This window comes from Littorina saxatilis, linkage group LG12 (genome assembly GCF_037325665.1).
Source record: "Littorina saxatilis isolate snail1 linkage group LG12, US_GU_Lsax_2.0, whole genome shotgun sequence".
NCBI classification, from domain to species: domain Eukaryota; kingdom Metazoa; phylum Mollusca; class Gastropoda; order Littorinimorpha; family Littorinidae; genus Littorina; species Littorina saxatilis.
In genome coordinates this window covers 55,784,238-55,804,752 of record NC_090256.1, presented here as the reverse complement: position 1 = coordinate 55,804,752, position 20,515 = coordinate 55,784,238, and the positions used below count along the sequence as shown (strand labels likewise).

The 20,515-nt window shown below is 40.4% G+C and overlaps 1 protein-coding gene across 1 annotated transcript; it reads left to right on the top strand.

Moving 5' to 3' along the window:
- Positions 1-1,636: 1,636 nt before the first annotated feature.
- On the top strand, positions 1,637-18,028 carry LOC138982303 (uncharacterized). Its single transcript, XM_070355564.1, has 7 exons — positions 1,637-1,816; positions 5,856-5,954; positions 6,337-6,412; positions 9,812-9,986; positions 10,259-10,369; positions 11,127-11,248; positions 11,538-18,028. Exons 3-7 carry the CDS (start codon positions 6,358-6,360, stop codon positions 13,148-13,150), a joined length of 2,076 nt encoding a protein of 691 aa, XP_070211665.1. The 5' UTR covers positions 1,637-1,816; positions 5,856-5,954; positions 6,337-6,357; the 3' UTR covers positions 13,151-18,028.
- The last annotated feature ends 2,487 nt before the right edge of the window (positions 18,029-20,515 follow it).

Genomic DNA, 20,515 nt, shown 5'->3' with positions numbered 1-20,515 from the left:
GGACTTTTCTCGGAAACTATCAAAGCGATCGGGCTCATATTTTGTTTAGTCGTGACCTCCAATGACCTCTACACTTTAACGATGGTTTCGTTGACCTTTGACCTTTTTCAAGGTCACAGGTCAGTGTCAAAGGAAAAATTAGACATTTTATATCTTTGACAAAGTTCATCGGATGTGATTGAAACTTTGTAGGATTATTCTTTACATCAAAGTATTTACATCTGTAGCCTTTTACGAACGTTATCAGAAAAACAAGGGAGATAACTAGCCTTTTCTGTTCGGCAACACACAACTTAACGTTGGGCTTTTCTCGGAAACTATAAAAGTGACCGGGCTCAAATTTTATGTGAACGTGACTCCCAGTGACCTCTACACTTTGACGTCTGCTTTGGTGACCTTTGACCTTTTTCAAGGTCACAGGTATGCTTCAGGTATGCATTGTGTTGTGAATAGCAATTTCTTCCTGTCCATCTGATGCCTCATATAATATTCAGAACTGCGAAAGTGACTCGATCGAGCGTTTGCTCTTCTTGTATTAAATTGTTTTTGTGTGTGTGTGGCGTACACAACGCAATCTAGATGCGCCTTTTGGCTTGCTGAGGAATTGTTACGGGTCATTTTCAGAATGTATGCACCAAATCCTGCTCCTCGATCACTGATCGCTATGTATATCATGAGTCAGCCTCACACAGCCCCGATTCCCCTGCCCCTGTTATCGAGCTCTTCTCAAACTATCCACTTGCTGAACTGGTAAAATCTAAAAAGGACCCATGCAGTAAGGGAAGAAGAATTAAGATGTTTATTTTGCATTTCCAAACGTGTTCTCTCTTCTTTTTCCGTTTGTTCATGGGCTGAAACACCGACGTTCATTTATGTTTTTGCACAAGTGGACTTTTATGTGTATGACCGTTTTTACCCCGCCATTCAGGCAGCCATACGCAGATTCGGGGGGAAGCATGCTGGGAATTTTCATGTTTCTATAACCCACCAAACTTTGACATGGATTACAGGATTTTTTCCGGGTGCACTTGGTCTTGTGCTTGTGTGTACACACGAAGGGGGATAAGGCACTAGCAGGTCTGCACATAATTAGTTAACCTTGGAGATCCAAAAAAATCTCCACCCCTAACGCACTAGGCGACCGCGGCTGGGATTTGAACTCACGACCATCCAATTAGGAGGCCGATGTCATATCCACTGGGCCACTGCGCCCGTCCAATAGTGTTCAATGTTTGTTTGTTTTTTGTAACACTGAACGGTTGACTATACCTGTCAAGAAATGCTCCAGTGAACTTTGAATGAAAAGAAGAGAAAGATGGAGAAAATGCTGCTGTGAACCCAGTTTTGACTACATGTCGATATGCAGTGTCATGTTGATGGCAGAATTGCCATGAATTGAAAAGAAAGAACAAAATCTATGCTGGCTCTTTACACAATGTGAACAGGAAAACAAATATTAAAACAGGTACAAATAAAAGCAGTCAATGTTGCATTATACGTATTCACTAACCACAAACAATGTGTTAAATTCTTCGAATTTTGTGCAAAAAGACAATCATGGTTGCGGTGAAAAGACCTAATACTGAACCAAAAGTAGGGGGACAGAACCGCGCGAACACCAGCGAATGTATGGAACGCCAGATACGCCATGTCCCCGCGACTTTCGAGCTATTCTCGTCGTTAATTGGTCAGAAATTCCGCCCGGACTTTTAAGGCGTTCCATACGATTGTGTGTTTGATGTCACGTGGTTACGGTGAAAATGACCTAATACTGAACCAAAAGTAAGGGACACAACTGTGCGAACACCAGCGAACTGTAAGTGACTTCCTTGTTCTGTCTGACAGTGTTTCTGGCCATTGTCAAACGATTTTTTTGTAGGTGTGTGGGGGTATTGGATATGTTATTGTTGTTGTCGTTTATTGTCACTTTTTAGCTCTTAATAATTTGTTAAAAAGTGGTCATATGTCCAGGAAGAAAGACAGGACTTCCTGAGAGTGAGACGAGTTTGTTATGTTATGTTGTTAATATGTTATGTTATCAGACTGGTACTTAGGCTGTTAAGCCTTTGTCTGATCTTTTGATCAGTTGCTATCCTAGCCTAATTTTGGGCTAGGTAACCTACACGATCTTTTGACCGTGGCCTATTCTATCAACTTTTTCTTGGCTGGTGTAGTGAGAGGCATACTGACATTTGGGCTATACATATATATATAATCTTTCAGTGCATTGTCCAAGCGATTTTTGAAACTGTTCATTGTCGGCGCTTCTACCACATTCTTGTCCAAGGAGTTCCACGTGTCTATGATTCTGTTCGTGAAGAAAGATTGTCGGAGAGCTGTTCTGCATTGTTTCTTCTTGAGCTTGAACTGATGTCCACGGGTATTACAAAGGCTATTCAGCTCCAGTGGGTTCTTGCAATCGTAGTATCCATGCACGAATTTGTATGCTTCAATCATGTCTCCCCGGATACGCCTATAGCACATGCTTGGAACTTTCAAAACTCTCAAACGCTCTTCATAACTCTAGGTCTTCAACCCTGGAATACACTTCGTGGCTCTTCTTAATACACTTTCAATCAAATTTTTATCTTTCTCGAGTCGGGGACTCCACACCACATTTGCAAACTCCAGATGAGGCCGTACAAGTGCAACAAAGAGAAGTCTTAGCGTTTCTGCGTCCAAATGCTCATAAGACCGTCTAACGAGACCCAGGATTCTGTTTGCTTTGTTGACTTGTGTTTCCACGTGCTTTGAGAATTTCAATTCACTGTCTACATTGACTCCAAGGTCCTTTTCTGCACTTGAGCTTTCCAGATCAACCCTGTCCACGCTGCCAGGTTTTCTCATATTATACACAAGTTTCTGATTTTTTGTACCCAACTGTAATATCTTACACTTATCTGCATTAAAGCGCATCTGCCACTTGTCTGCCCAGTCGACCAAACTGTCCAAATCCCTCTGGAGTTCCTTGCTATCTTCACAAGTTCTGATTTGTCGGTACACTTTTGTATGATCGAGCCCAGACTTTGAGGCTGGTTAGCCTTTTGCCTGCAATGTTCTAGGATTTGCTTGTTTGCTGTTTTTAATTGTTGTTGTTTTGTTGTCTTTCAGAGCCGGGTTTTTTTAAAGTGCTAAGATATATTGGTTTAAACTGTTTTTATTGAGATAATTACAAACAACAATTAAGTAGATGTGCAACGCCAAGGCACTGCATACCCCAGCGAAAGACAAACCTCTCTCTCTCTCTCTTTCTCTCTCTCTCTCTCTCTCTCTCTCTCTCTCTCTCTCTCTCTCTCTCTCAAACACACACACACACGAGCACACACACACACACACACACACACATACCTCAAGTTACACACGTACAAAAATACACACTCACTCACACGCACTCACTCACTCTCTCACACACACTTCATACACACAAAACACACCCCCATACGCACATATAGACAGACGGACATACACACCTTTACAAACAAACACACATACACACACATACACTTACGCACACGCACAAACACACTCCCACCCACCAACTCTCTCTTTCTCTCTCTCTCTTTCTCTCTTATACAAACAGACACTCACGCACACACATACACACATTGACTCGCACAAATCTCATACACTCAAAACACACACTTATACGCACATACACGGTTGGCCTAGTGGTAAGGCGTCCGCCCCGTGATCGGGAGGTCGTGGGTTAGATTCCAGGCCGGGTCATACCTAAGACTTTAAAATTGGCAATCTAGTGGCTGCTCCGCCTAGCGTCTGGCATTATGGGGTTAGTGCATGCTAGGACTGGTTGGTCCGGTGTCAGAATAATATGACTGGGTGAGACATGAAACCTGTGCTGTGACTTCTGCCTTGTGTGTGGCGCACGTTATATCTCAAGCAGCACCGCCCTGATAATTATGGCCCTTCGTGGTCGGCTGGGCGTTAAGCAAACAAACAAACAAACACGCACATAGACAGACGGACACACACACCTTTACAAACAAACACATATACACACTCATACACACACAAACATACACACAAACTCATGCACACACACATTCACACACACACACACACAGTTATTTATTACATTATTTTGGCATTATCCAAAAGTCTGAAAAATATTTTACATAAATAAAAAGCAAATAAGCCTACAAAACCGCTCCACTCCAACTATATTTTGCGTACACTATGGCAACAACCCCAACAAAATCTTTACTTCCATCCCCATTTTGAAATATCGCAACAACAGACTTCCAGACCTATAACACGATCATATGTGTTCTCTGTTTGCATGTCTGTCCAGTGTCCTGTCCCCCCATAAAGCATATCAACTCTACCTGTCCCAAGATAGGCCAATTGGTTCTAAGAGGACGTTAAAACTAATTATCATCACACACACACACTCTTTCTCCCTCTCTCTCAGTCTTTCTTACACACACACACACACGCACACACACACACACACACACGAGTACAGACTCATGCACGCACACACACTAACACTAACACATGTGCACAAAATGAACACACACACACACACCGCACGAGAGAAAAAGACAACAGGGAGGCATGATGTCATGATGCATTTATTGACGTCAAAGACTTTTGACCGTGACGTAATCTTCTCACGCGAGCTTTATCCATAGTCTTGAACAACCACACACAAATAGACTTGGAAAGTACAGAATTTCTACCCGTCCAAAGCGGCCTTGGGTGGCGTTTGCTAAAAAAATGGGAGCGACTATTGCACCCACCGTATTTTTGTTCGTATGGTCCCAATTTTTGGTGAACTTCCATCTCCAACTGTAGCACGTAGCCGGGCACAAAGAATCCTTCTTTATCATGTATTATCGGTATGAAAATGCGTTCGTGGGATACCTCCAGCAATGTCGACACAATCAATTAAACTATAGGGCGGGGATGTAGCTCAGTCGGTAGCGCGCTGGATTTGTATCCAGTTGGCCGCTGTCAGCATGAGTTCGTCCCCACGTTCGGCGAGAGATTTATTTCTCAGAGTCAACTTTGTGTGCAGACTCTCCTCGGTGTTCGAACACCCCCGTGTGTACACGCAAGCACAAGACCAAGTGCGCACGAAAAAATCCTGTAATCCATGTCAGAGTTCGGTGGGTTATAGAAACACGAAAATACCCAGCATGCTTCCTCCGAAAACGGCGTATGGCTGCCTAAATGGCGGGGTAAAAAACGGTCATACACGTAAAATTCCACTCGTGCAAAAAACACGAGTGTACGTGGGAGTTTCAGCCCACGAACGCAGAAGAAGAATTAAACTATAAATGGAGTACAACAAGCTATGCTTATGAGCGTGCTATTAAAAAAACAATATAATATCGGACTAATGTAACGTTTGTCGGATAACGATAAGAGGATTACATTTTGTAAAAGGAGGAAGAAAACAAAAAACAACTAAAATACACAAACAAAAGCTAAAACAGCATGACATTAATAACAAACAAATTCACACACACACACACACACACACACACACACACACACACACACACACACACACATGTGCACACTCAGACACTAAGATATTGAGTTCTTGTTAACACACACACACATGCACACACGCATTCACACATGCACTGGCACAAACTTAAACATACATTCACATGCACCAGTACACCTACACACACACATTTTGATGTTATATCTTCAGGATTTTTCCATTTTGTAACCGCTCTAACCTTCATGCATGGAATATCTACAAGTATAGCTTACGTACCTCAATCTGTGATCAAAATGAATTTTTGATATTTTTTAAAAACACCAGTACGTGACACACCAACAGAAATAATTTGTAAATAAATGGAAACATTTCATGGCAGGTTTGTGGTTGGCCTAAGTGATGTTCGTCCACTGTCTGGCATCTCCCTAGCTGGTACTCGTGTGCAGCTTGAAAGCAGAGTCTGCCTTTCATTTGTTCAGTAAGTTTTACCTCTTGCTGAGAGAGAGAGAGGGGGGGGGGAGGGGGGGGGGGGGCATCTGCATCTGTGAGTATACTCGGTGTGTGTCTATATGATTAAAATTAAATAAGAAGCTATGTATCATTTAAATGTGATACTCTTGCTAGTTTTATTGTAACTACCTTATGACTATGTATCATTTTCAATTGGACTTTACTGTAAGTGTATTAGTATTACGAGTAGCTTTTTCTAAAACTGAATTAGCTCAGAGATAGTGTACATCTCTGATTAGCTCTACTGTTCTTTCTGCACGGTAACAATTATGGTTTTAGTCCTGCCAACATGTAAGTAATTTTCTGTGGTGTTATGTTTAAGTTTATTTGTGCGTTTTTTTTCATTTCAGGAAGTAAACGCTGCAGGCTGCATGTATTTGGCAGGGATGATGAAGAGACATAGCCAAAATTCAAAAAACAAGAAAGGTAGGTTGTTGGAACGTTTGTTATTGACAAAACAATACATTCACAGATATTTCGACCCAACGGTCTTTTAAGTGGACAGACAAACAAATATTCACACAAAATTTATCGTGATAGTTCTATCAGTTTCACGTCCACTCGTCAGGAAGCCAAGCGAATGAATCATAGCCAAGGTTCGTATTGCACGGTGTACCGTACTTTTCGGACTATAAGGCGCTGCCGTGTATAGGGCGCACCCCCTACTTTTTAAAAAAAAAATGAAAAAAGCCTAGAATAAGGCGATGCCATGGATAAGGCGATGGTGTCGTGCATAAGGCGATGGCATGAAAGAAAAAAATGAAGAAAAACATCGTACATAGAAAAAAAAAAAACCAACATCAATGATCAAACATGGCGACCGCTCAAAATCGGCAGGAAACACTGTTTCAAACAGAAAGTCAGGGAAAAGATCAGCGGTACCTCAATCGTCACACAGACTTGGTCCTGCGGAAGAATCCGCCTGTACGTTTGCTGTAACACTGCCTCAGCCAACTCATCATCTTTAGCTCATCCATCCAACCTTTGGGATTGACTTCGACGACGATCCCTTTCGGAAACTGTTCCTTCGGCATGGTTTTACGTTTGAAGATCGCCATCGGTGGGAGTTTTTGGCCACTTGCTGTGCATGCGAGGACAACTGTGAAATGTGTTTTTTCATGACCAGTGGTGCGCAAGTTGACCGACTTTGCTCCCTTTTTGTTCACTGTGCGGGTCAGAGGCATGTCAAATTGCAGCGGCACCTCGTCCATGTTTATAATCTGATAGTGACCGACACTATGTTCCGCGATCACTTCGGAAACAAAATTTCGGAAACTGAAAAGTTTCTCTTCGAAGTCGGGCGGTAACTGTTGTCACATTGTTGTCTTCATGCGAACCGACAGATTCCTCCGCCGCATAAAACGAAAGCACCATGACGCACTCCCAGTGAATTCGTCAATATTCTTCGCCGCTGCCATCTCCTTTGCCTTCAATCGAACTTGAACGGTTGAAACGCCTCGACCATCGGCCCTTTGAAGATTAACCCAGTCCTCCAACTCTGCCTCAAGCTCTGGCCAGCGTGCACCTTTTCCGCGGAAAGACTTGCGTGACTTTTTACATCCCAACAGCTGACCTCTCTGTTTACGCCATTTGCGAACCATGGATTCATTCAGGCCTAGTTCGAACGCTGCCTTTCGGTTGCTCTCCAGTCGTATCGCAAGATCGATGGCTTTAATCTTGAAGGCAGCATCGTATGAAGCTCTCTTCGTTTTCGGCATCTTGACAGTGACAAAGTCGAAGTGCAAGTTGAAGCGGTACCCAGTTGAAGTGTCAAGAGACCGACTGTCGACTGTCGTGTTTCAACGCAACTAGTGTTCAGGTAATTTTTTCGGCGATCAACATTGCTTGAATTGTGTTCACTTAAATGGTTGTTAGTTGCTCATTGATTTCAAGTTCACAGTGCTCGTGAAACCTATTTTATCCGAGAATAAGGCGACGTCGTGTATAAGGCGACCCCACGATTTTAAGTAAAAAAAAAAAAAAGTATCGCCTTATAGTCCGAAAAGTACGGTACTCTTCATTACTCTAGAGGCCAACATCTGCGTGTAGTTGAGCTCGGCATGTTTATATATCTGTTCTGTTGTGTCTGCGCTATATCCGGCATCTAAGACGCTGCTCTGTGTAGCTGTACGATCTGTGACCTTTCTAACAATTAAGTCTTGGTGCCCTGGGCTGATGTGCACGAGAAAGTGCACAACTGGATGGGAATCAGCCACAGAGTTGGAATTGGTTGAAAGCACAAACTCAATATCAACCAATCCAACACACCAATTTAATTCAAGTCTTTAGAAAGCATAAGCAGTGAAGTACTTTCAAAACTGTCTTTAAGTTTATCTCTTCAATTAAATCATGAATATTGGTCCTGATCTATTTGTTTGTTTTGCGTTTTTTTCTTTTTTCCTTTTCTGTTTTAAAATTTTATATAGTTTTGTGTGTGTTTTGTTGGGGGGGGGGGGGGGGGGGGCAGATCTTTACTGTTGACTACATATTTGTTTTTGCCTGTTGCGCACTCAGTACTATTAGTGAGCAACCCATTTTCAGTTTGTTAGCCTAGTGGGGCCGTTACACTCTAGCGTTTTAGAAAAACTTATGTCTAACTAAATAATGTCAATACGTTGGCATACGTCCAAAAAAAGCATTAACATTCTAAATTGGACTTATGCATAATGTATTCATAGCGTATGTCTAACTTATTAGAAACACGTCACTAACTTATGATAGCGTATGACCAGCGTATGTCTAGCGGCCTCGCCTTATGCCCAACTTATGAGTAACTTATGAGAAACCTATGCGCAGCGGGCTCGGCGTTACAAGTATTTAGTTACTAATAGGTTATCGATAAGTTAGCTGTATGGTACACCTTTCTGCAAGCGTATTTCGACGTATCTCAACATATCTCGACGTATGAGTAAATTACCTGTAACGTATTTAACATGCGTAGCGTATGTCTAGCGTATGCCTAACGTATGAAGAGTACGTCGGCATGCGTCCACAAATTTTGAACATGTTCACAAAAAATGTCGGTCTCAGCGTACAACTTATGCCAGCTTATACCAGCGTGCTTTTAACGTATGCTGCTTATACCAAACCTACCCCTAACTTATGTCAAACGTACTCCAGCGTTTCAATGTAAATTCTCATAAGTCGGCATACGGTTTGTTTGTTTGCTTAACGCCCAGCCGACCACGAAGGGCCATATCAGGGCGGTGCTGCTTTGACATATAACGTGCGCCACACACAAGACAGAAGTCGCAGCACAGTCTTCATGTCTCACCCAGTCACATTATTCTGACATCGGACCAACCAGTCCTAGCACTAACTCCATAATGCTAGACGCCAGGCGGAGCAGCCACTAGATTGCCAATTTTAAAGTTTTAGGTATGACCCGGCCACGACCTCCTGATCACGGGGCGGACGCCTTACCACTAGGCCAACCGTCGGCATACGGTACTGCTATACGTTAAAGTGTGACAGCCCCATAAGAAAAAGACATATTTTTAGGAACTTATACAGGTAGCGATGATAGACTGAGGTGTCTGCACTCAACATCGTAGATTTTTGCCCTGCAGCTACATTACGTTTTTGCTACAGCTGTAATATTTTTGTTACCATAGTCTAAATTGTATTTTCAGATCATCACATTTTTAGATCAGGTGAATATTTCAGAAGTCAAAATAGTACCATGACATTTGAAATCACTTTCAAAAAAAGAAATTTTTATTCTATTTTAAGACTTAAATCATATATGTCGTCTATTTAGTTGTTATTCCTATTCTATGAACTATGCAGTAATGGTATTGGTTTTCTTGTTATTTTATTTTTCAGATGCCTCCATTAGTAGTGCATGCAAGCTCCAAAGGTTGTCTTCGGGACGGCCAGGACAGCCAGCATTGGTCATCACAAAAGAAACGCTATTAACCATGAGGAATCAAGGACTCACCAGGACAAAAATGGCAGAAGCACTGGGCATTTCCAACAGCACCATAAAGCGCAGACTAAAGTAAGTGACAGTATTTGTGGTTGACGTCTTATACTGAGAAATACTGGTAAAGTAAGACAAAGAAAAATTAAAGATGAGTGAGAAGCAGAGTATTGTTATGGTTATGATCGTCAGTACATGTTCAAAATGTTTACTCATTTCCAGTGTGCAGGGATAACATTCACTGGTTTGCTTTCATAGAGAATCTGAACCTAGCGTACATGTCACATTAACATCAAGTAACTTTGCATGAATTCAGTCGAATAAAAGTCAAATGTTGTCATTTTTTTCAGAGACTTCAATATATCCCTTCGTAAAACGAACAGTAAGGAAGGCATGAATGGCAGTGGATCCGACACCGGCATGAGTCTTTTTGGAGAAGTGCAAGGAGTGCTGAAGATAGGGTATGCATCACTGTTTAACATGACAACAACAGTTTTCAGATTAGTTCCAAACAAACTGATCTGGTTCACCCCATTCCGATTCTCAGGTTGACAGTTTAGGGCTGGGAACTGCAACATTTAATAGCAGAGAGGAGAAAGCAGTATTTCTTGTACCGAACTAGCCCTTTTGACAGAACAATTTATTGTGCATGCTTGAATTTCAAAAGGCAAACTTCTTCCCATGTAAAAGTTTGTCTCATTGTCACAGATCTGGCCAGGCTTGTACATGGGATAAGACCACTTCCAAATTGGTCACATACCAAAACTCAACAGCCTGAGTGCCCTCTGTACACAGTGGTCATTTCTCTATGTATTCATTTTGTAATGTGGCTTTTTGCAAAATTAATTAATTAAAAAATTCAACTCCCCACAGCAAATGGTCAGGGTGTTGATTTGTGTTATGTGTCTAAGTGGAGGGATGGTCTTATCCCATCTTACAGCTTGATCATGTCAGAGATGGTGATTGAGCCAAACCGTTTACACGAGAAGGAGTGTGCCTTTCCTAGCTGGTCCATGCTGGAGTTTGTTTGGGTCTTAGAAAGGTGTGCAGTAGAATGATCTTTGTCAACTGATTTGTGCCATCCAATATTTGTTACTTTAGCTTTTTTCATTGTAAGTACATTTTTTTCAATGATTTTATAATTTTACCAAAAACACACACCCACATGCGCGCATATTATCCATGACCAAGGTCACTACAATTCTTCTGTGTACGCAGGAAAACAAGAGGAGTGCAAGATATGACACCGCTGTGTGCCTTCAGTGACGTTGCTACTAGGCAGTCGGAAGTGACTTGTGCAAATTCAGGCCAGAGTGTGCCTAGTGGTGTGGAATGCTGTGGTAAGGACATCCATGTACTTCCTTTTCTCTATAAATGTTTGTCTAACTGCTTCTTCATTGTTCTGTCTCTTTCTCCGCCTTTGTCTGTTTGTTTGTCTCCTCTTGCTTCTTTTCTGTCTGCCATGCCTGAGTATGTGGGCACCTACTGTGTGTATATACATGTGTGTGTGTGTGTGTGTGTGTGTGTGTGTGTGTGTGTGTGTGTGTGTGTGTGTGTGTGTCTGGACAGAGAGACAAGTTCTGTAATCTCCAAGCAATTCATTCTGGATCCTGTTATGTCATTTTACAGAGGTAGCTGCAGTATCAAGTTGTTCACCTGTCGCACCTTTATTCCAAGGTCAAGGCCGCAAACGTAAACACCACAGAATCACAACTGCGGATTTTAAAAGAATAACCACAGACGACATTCGTGGTGAAGATTACCCTGATGTGGACATGGTACAGAAAATCACAGTAGCAAAATGTCTGATACCGGATCTGTCAGCTCCTGCCCAGGCCTTGGATTCTTCACAGAGTGCTGGAGAGTATGACTATGAGAAACAGAGTTATGTTGATGGAGGGCAGCATGCTATTGCTCCTGGGGGCACGAGGGTGAAGGAGGGGGGTGGGATTGTTGCTGAATGTGGTGGAAGAGAGGGGTATGCTGGGCACGCTCAAAGTTCACACTCAGAAATTGCCACCAGCATATCATTTTCAAGCAAACAATCTAGTTCTAAAGTTTTTGAGCTTTTGGATATCCCTGATGATTGTTGTGACCAAATCGAGATCACAGATAGTAAAACGGAAGTCCTAGGTGTCCCCGATAAATCCTTGGTGGAAATTGAGCTTATTCCTGAGTTGCAAGAAGAAATGCAGCAGATGGAGTGTCGTCCACCTGGGGAACTACAGGACCTGGAAGATGTTATCTTTAACAGTCTTGCGAATCCTGCTGCAGGCTGTGAGGAGGGGCAAGCTATGGCTGATGTGGGGTTGAACGGGGATCAAAAACATAGTATCTGCTGGGCATTATATTTAGAGTTGGATAATGAAGATTCCGTCGACATGATGGCTTTTAACCTCCACCCCCAAACTGAGACCCCCAAGCCCCTGGCTGCCCCTGACTCTGGTGCAAGCCCGAAGAAGGGAGGGGGGGAGGCAAGACCAGGAGGGGTGCTGAACTGCCACAGGTTTGAGCAGGAACCAGCAGCTTCGACTGTTTTTGTCTCTGCCACAGTAACTGCTGATCAGCCTTTGTTTCGGCCACAACAGCCTGGGGCTGTTAGAGGACCTGGCATTGTCAGCCAGGGGGTGTGGGTTTCTGATGAGAGCAGGCCTGTGGTTCAGAATAGCTTTTCTGACGATTCTGTTTTGGAGAACGGTGGTATGGCTCACTTTGCCAATGCTCAACCACATGAGCAGGTTCAGTTCAGTTTCATTGGCAAGACCATGGCTTCCGTTCAGCTTGGGCAGATTGGAACTGTTGCAGGGCCTCTCTTTGGTCACACTGGCCCTTACAATAGTCACCTGCAGCCAAACCAGACTGAGCATGGAATGAAGGATTCCAGTTTTATGGATACATTGGCGTTCAATGAGCTGGGACCAGGATCAGATTTTCTCATACAAAATGAGTATGTAGCAGCTGATCAGCTGAATGGTTCAGCCCAGTTTCAAGAGTCTTGGCAAGGTCAGGGAGTGCTTGAGGTGAGAGGAGCCTCTCAGATGATTGATTCAGGTCAGGGCCAGATAGACCAGCAGATGCTGGGACATGGAGGGGTCTGGCCAGGACTGGATGAGATAGGAGGCCCTGTTGGTCAGCAAATCCCTGTTCAGGTGATTCAGGGGCAGGAAGGGGTTTTGTCAGAAGTGGATGAGATGGGCGGGGGTGGTCAGTCTGCTGGTGGGGGTCCAAGCCCTGATGGTTAGCAGATTCTGGGTCAGATGATTTTTGATGAACCGGGTGAGGAGGAGGGAGGAAATATGCCTAATTTTAACATGATTTTTAACTTGAGAAGACCGTTTCCCCTTTAATCTGTGCACAATAATTCCTTTGTGTAAATTAATTTAGCAAAATATTATCGCGACAAAATGCGCCCCAACTAAAGCATTAATTATCCCCGTGCCTTTTTAGTCAAACTATCTATGCCATTTAACCTTCGCCAGGCCGGGTTATGGACTACACACGGAAGACATCGTGGGGCTGTGTAGACCCATGCTTCTCAAAGAAGGAAAACGTGCATACCCTTCTGTAGACGTCGTGGGTCCGCACGGCCCCACGGCGTCAATGGAACGGTATGCATATTTTTCCTTCTTTGAGAAGCATGGGTCCGTACGGCCCCACGATGTCTTCCGTTTGCAGTCTTAATTTGACCTTTGTTTGTTTAATTATTTCTCGCTGAAATTTAATGATCTTTTAGGACATAAGAGCTTTTTAGGTGCCTGGGGCATTCTTAAAAGCTCATGCCTCATTACAAAAATTCCAACTAGTTTAAGAGATATTTGCAATTAAACACCCTTCTGGGTCCACACGGACCCACGACTACCGGCGAAGGTTAAGGCAGTCAGAAGTCTATCATACTAGAAGTAGTATTTCATCAACTTGTGCAGAATGTCATATCGACTGTGGAACATGAAAATGATGTCATATTGATTGGTGAGAGAGTATGCCTTCTTCTTGCAACATTTTTTTCCCCAAGCACAATTTTAAAAAAAAGCCTCCCTCTCTCTCTCTCTCTCTCTCTCTCTCTCTCTTTCTCTCTCTCTCTTAACTTCTTAATGGGGGTCCTGATTTGGCCTAGATATGGTCCGCTGGACCCAAAAAGCAACAACTAACTAACTAACTTCTAAATGGGTGAGGGCCGGATGAAAAAAAGCATGTTTACATTGCTTATTCTGTTACCATCGTAAAATAAAGTTCAATTCAATTTAATTCAATTCAATTCTCTCTTTTCACTTTTTTTTTATTTTATACCCCCCCCCCACCCCCCTCAACACTTCAATTCCCTGTCCCCCTTGGTTTGTATAATTATGGGTCTGTGGCCTTTCCTACAATAAACCATTCTGAGTTCTCTCTCACTCTGTCTTTCTCTCCATACTGGTCCATACTTTTTATTCAAGATCCAATTTTGGTAAAACTTTGCCCAATGTGTTTTTGAAGTATATTATTAGGATGAACATGCACAGACATTTTTTCTTCATAATTGGTAATTTAAATAAGTGATAATAATGATGATAATGTTACAAACATAACACACAAAAAACATACTGAAAATTTGACATCACTGTGGATAACTTTCACAAATGCAGGTGAGTTTTTGTTGTTGTCATTGTTGTTGCTCAGTACAGTATTTTTGTGTTTTGCTTTAGAATTTGATGATGCAACTGAGCAACCTGAACAGTTCTGTTTGTTCCAAATTTAATGTTCAGATAGATTTTGTGTAATAAGATGAATCTGTTGCCGATATATATAGTCTTCTCTGCTTTTAGTTCTACACAGTATTTGTTTAAACAGACCCATACATTTTTTTTCATGAATGGTGAGGTTTTATCTCTTATCAGAATGAATTGTCTGAACTGTAAAAAAATCTTAGCTAATGTGTTAATAGTTGTTGTGTTTTTGGTGGTTTTTGTTGTTGTTGGCATGATTGGGTGTTTTTCCATGTGCCTGGTTATTTTTTATGATGAATTTTGAAAGAGAGCGAGTAGTTGATCTTGGTATATTGAGTTTTGTTAAAATTGTTGACTCTTTTTCTTCTTTCCCATTTTCTTGTATGACCAATACAATTACGTAAGTCGGTTACTTATTGCAGTTCAGACTGTGTGTGACTGTGTGTTCTTGTTCTAAAGATGCCTTATATTTACACATGCACAACACATAATTTGTGAACCATGGCATATTATAACTACTGGCAATGCAGAGCCACATATTCTTGAACTACTCGGGAAATGGTGCCTCATCAAACTGAGGGGAAGAAGTAGAAGAAGAAAAAATGAAGACCAGATCTCCTCTAAAACCAGTTTTGACTGTATTTGAGAGTAATTTATGTATGATAATTCTGAGGGCAAATCTGGCATGGATAAGAGATTCAGAAGTCGACTGGCACTTTGCATGTTTCAACAAGGGAAGGACTGTTGCAAAAATGATTGCATTCATTACAGCACTAAAAAATGAACATATTTAAATCATTTATTCTGGAGAAAGGTCCAGCGCAAATATTAACTGTTGATTAGGGTTAACTTTAACTGAAGCTAGTTATGTTGGTGAGAAAATTGAAAAGACAACAAATGAAATGAAAAAAAAATCGCTTTTAATAATTTTATTTCAACAAATCTGGTGCCTTTGACAACCATTACAGTTATTCTTGCCTGACAATGTTCAGTTTAGGGAATACATGTATCTGACAATAAAACAAAAACAGTATAAACATGGCTGTAGGGGGTCTTTGAATGTTTGGAAAGACTATAACCACGCCCACTTCTGGCCTAAATGCTGCGTGGCAGCAATTTTTTCCCGCTCCATGTAACAAAATCTCACCGCCGCGCGGCCCATCACGTCACGCAAATAGAAAAACACGTACGTTGTTTCTACTGTTGCAAAGCGGTTAAGCCGGTGCCACTATCTTTTTGTCACCACCGAGCTGCTATATCGCGTCGCAATGTGAAAACATAGCCTTACACCCTTGCTTGATGGAATTTACGAGCTTGGAATTTTAGTCACTTGCATCAGCAAAAGTAAAACTGTTCATGTGTTTGACATGATGAATTCACAACAGCTGTTTACAAGCTGGGAAGGAGTTCTTACACACTGCTTTGTTTACTTGAGGTTCGTTTTCGGCAGGTAAATAAAGCGGTTGGCTGTAAACTTTGAAAGAACAAGAAGAGAACTGAAACATCTCAATTTACATTTCATTTCAGTAAGTAAGAAATAAAGAAGTTTTTGGGCTGTAATTTTGTTTTGAGTCGTTGTGCTTGAGGCATGTTGCTGATCAATTTTTGTTTTTGGGGTCTCTCATTATCTTTGAATATCACTGTATGTCTACATGTTTGTTGACTAGTGGGTCCACAACTAAAAATCTCATAAAATCTTATCCTTATGATCAGACCAATTTACATATGATATGGAATAAAGACACTGACTTTATCTATGTACATAACATTCCTGTATTTACAAGTGATTTAAGACAGATTTTCACATGCAAAGTTTTGATTTTGATATAATATATACAGTCATGATGCTTAGTTGTGATTGCAAGATTTTAATGTCAGTGCTTACTTGTACATTTTAACTAATTCTCTCTATTATTGTGTCTGCAGTGTAATGGTCTTATTCCCTTTTATGTACAGGGTGACCCATGCAACCCATGAATTAATAACATCTAAAAACTTCAGTTCAACAAACTACTTCATTAATTTCAGCTTATACATGATCATATCACCAAGTTTCAAATGTATCGGTCAAATGGTCTGATTTTTGTGCTCTTTCCACACACAAAATCCAAATTCAGGAATCGGCTAAAAAGTAGGTTTGACATTGAGTGAATAACACACTCACGCTATTTCAACCCTCCAGATTGGCTGTAATTGATTTTTTCAGATCATCAATGATCTGAAGTGTTTTTGTGTACTTGGACCTGCAGATAATTCCCAACAGTAAAAGTCTGGAAGGTTTAAATCGGGTGAGAGTGGTAACTGCTCAGTGTCGAACCTCCAACTTTTCAGCTGATTCCTGAAATTGGATGTTTTTCAAAAGAGCAAAAAAATTAGACAACTTGGTCTATAAATTTGAAACTTGGTGATATGCTCATGCATAAGCTGAAATTAATGTATTTAATAAATTTGTTGAATAGATGCAGAAGTTATTAGACTTTCTATGGGTTGCATTTTTGTGTGTGGTTGACACCCTGTATGATCGAGCTTAGAATTTACTTAGTCTTTGAATTTTATTAAATAAATTTTGTATATCCATGAACTTGTCTTCGCTATAATAATTTGTGAATGTCATGTACTGATATTATCTTATCACTGACTCTCTCTATCTCTCTCTCTCTCTCTCTCGCACGCCTTCTGTATTTTCTGTCATTTTCTTCATAGTCCTTCATTCAATTCACTGACGGTCAGGGATGCCACCTCCCGATAAAGGACCCTACCGTCTGTTGTGCCTTTATCTATTATCTGAACCAAAATATACCTGTCGTGACAGACCACCTGAAGTGTAGGGACACTTTAGGCTGGTTCCAAGGTGTCCTTATGTTGCAGGTATTGAAACACTGTGTCTCTCTTTACTTAAGTTTAGATAGCGCGTTATTGGTAACACACTTTTGGGAAGAAAAACAGTCGCTGATCTTGAACTGGCCTCGTTAAGACATTACATTCTAATATTCATGTTTTCAAACAAATGTTAGCATCACAAACACACACTCACTTTCTCTCATCCTATCTAAGCAAATAACATAAACAGAAAGATTCAACACTGTTTGATTGTTCATAAGGAACTTTTAATGAAAGCTAGACAATTTAATGTTGACAGTTAGTACACTCAGCTACCCACAGAAAAATAGACATTTGATTTCTTTCACATTTCAACAAATGATACACTGAATGATAGCAGGCAAACAAAAATATTCTGAGCACTTACTGAACATAAGAGAATTCTCCCCCAAGCATGCATTTGCACCATTTATACAAAACAACAGTCCAAACCAGACTTAAAAATCTGTACAAAAACATAATCCTGAAATATTACTAATTCTACTGAATGCCATGCTTCACTTATGACAAGTGTTAACTGATCTGGGATTCTTTTTTCTTTTTTTAAATTCAATGCACCACTTTTTCTCCAATCTTTGAGATGCATTGCTTCATTCCTGTGAGTGGACATATATAGATGAGAATAAGTTGCTTTCTGGGTGTTTTTTGGTGTGTGTTTGGTGTGCAAAATTACGATTTTGGCCTTTATCAGAAAATAATCTAAGAAAAGCTGCGAGAGAGAATTAGATCTGTACTAAAGCCTCCAACAGTTTGACAAAAACAGACTATGAATATCATGTTAAACAACTGTAGTCATGATCTGATAATCTCATCTTTTATAGTTAGCATACTGCATGCCCACAAGGAAGGAGGGAACGTTGATCACTTCACATGGAAATCTTTCAACGTACAAGAGTTAGTGTATAACAATCCCACTGATACATCTAATACCAACAACAACAAAAGAAGAAAAAGAACAAGTCGCGTAAGGCGAAATTACTAGATTTAGTCAAGCTGTGGAACTCACAGAATGAAATTGAACGTAGTCCGCCGCTAGTGCAAAACGCAGTGAAAGTGACGAGCCTGTTTGGCACGGTAGCGGCTTCATAGCACGCTTTACTGTACCTCTCTTCGTTTTAACTTTCTGAGCGTGTTTTTAATCCAAACATGTCATATCTATATGTTTTTGGAATCAGGAACCGACAAGGAATAAGATGAAATAGTTTTTAAAACGATTTCGGAAATTTAATTTTGATCATAATTTTTATATTTTTAATTTTCGGAGCTTGTTTTTAATCCAAATATAACATATTTATATGTTTTTGGAATCAAAAAATGATGAAGAATAAGATGAACGTAAATTTGGATCGTTTTATAATTTATTTATATTTTTACAATTTTCAGATTTTTAATGACCAAAGTCATCAATTAGTTTTGAAGCCACCAAACTGAAATGCAATACCAAACCCCGGCCTTTGTCGAAGATTGCTTTGCCAAAATTTCAATCAATTTAATTGAAAAATGAGGGTGTGACAGTGCCGCCTCAACTTTTACAAAAAGCCGGATATATCAAATTTCATAAAGATCGGTCCAGTAGTTTACTCTGAATCGCTCTACACACACACACACACACACACAGACAGACACACACACATACACCACGACCCTCGTCTCGATTCCCCCTCTATGTTAAAACATTAAAAAGATTGTCAAGACATGAAAACATGAAAATCAGAGCTTGTTTCTGTGAATGTTGCCCTTATTCTTCAGTTAATAGTTAATAGTTAATATAACTACTAATGTGCTGACTCAAATACAAATCTTCAAGAAAAATTAAAACAAAAAACACAGTGAGAAATATAACTTGACATTCACCCCTCACATACAGGCATAGGGCCAATCAGAAAGCTTAAATGTAAATGAGAGAAAAGCTTGATATCACACAAGTCTTCTAACTCATCTGGCTTGAACAAACAAAAAAGTAAAAGATTTTCAACATGAAAAACGCTGATGCAAAAAAATAAATAAATAAATAAATAAACATCTCAAATAGATCCATGCCAACTGGGACTTGGTAAATTACAACAGGAAACACAAGAATTAGAGAAACAAATGAGAATAAAACGAAGAAATCCAAAAGAAAAAGAAAGAACAAGCGGGTAACTTCTGTGAATTCATACACAAATTTATTTATAAAGGAGTGTGGGGGTTGGATATGGAGAGTGGAGGTGTGTGGTCATGTATTAATAGCCGCATAGAAAGCGACTAAACATTGTCCATACATGTCTCTTTCGCCTTCTGACGCAAGTAGTAGTTAATTAAACAGGACCTGTATTAACAGTCTAGTGTACTTTTTGTTGTTGCAAACAAATGAATTTAAAAAACAAGAAGTTTGTAGAACTGATGGTGCAAGGGGTTTATGCATCCTCAAAATGTTTTCCTGTCAATTAGACACAGAATACAAATATACATGTTGTTATTACAAGAACTGTCATCAGCAAAACACATTCAGAGTTTGCTTATTTCTTTTGTTGAATTGAATACAATTATGTGTAAACTTCTAAAAATTAAAAAAATTAGTAAGTAATATATATATATATAATCTCTTAAAAAAATAATCAGCAGTATGTACTGTCAACAAAAGGTAACACACACATGTATGAGAATGTTGTCAAGCACAATACAGCTGGACACTGCAATTTTCAGTTACTCAATGCTTATACCTTTGAACATCAAAGTCAAGCTTTCTTTCTTTCTTTCTTTCTTTATTTGGTGTTTAACGTCGTTTTCAACCGTTCAAGGTTATATCGCGACGGGGAAAGGGGGGAGAGGGGATAGAGCCACTTGTCAATTGTTTCTTGTTCACAAAAGCACTAATCAAAAATTTGCTCCAGGGGCTTGCAACGTAGTACAATATATTACCTTACTGGGAGAATGCAAGTTTCCAGTACAAAGGACTTAACATTTCTTACATACTGCTTGACTAAAATCTTTACAAACATTGACTATATTCTATACAAGAAACACTTAACAAGGGTAAAATGA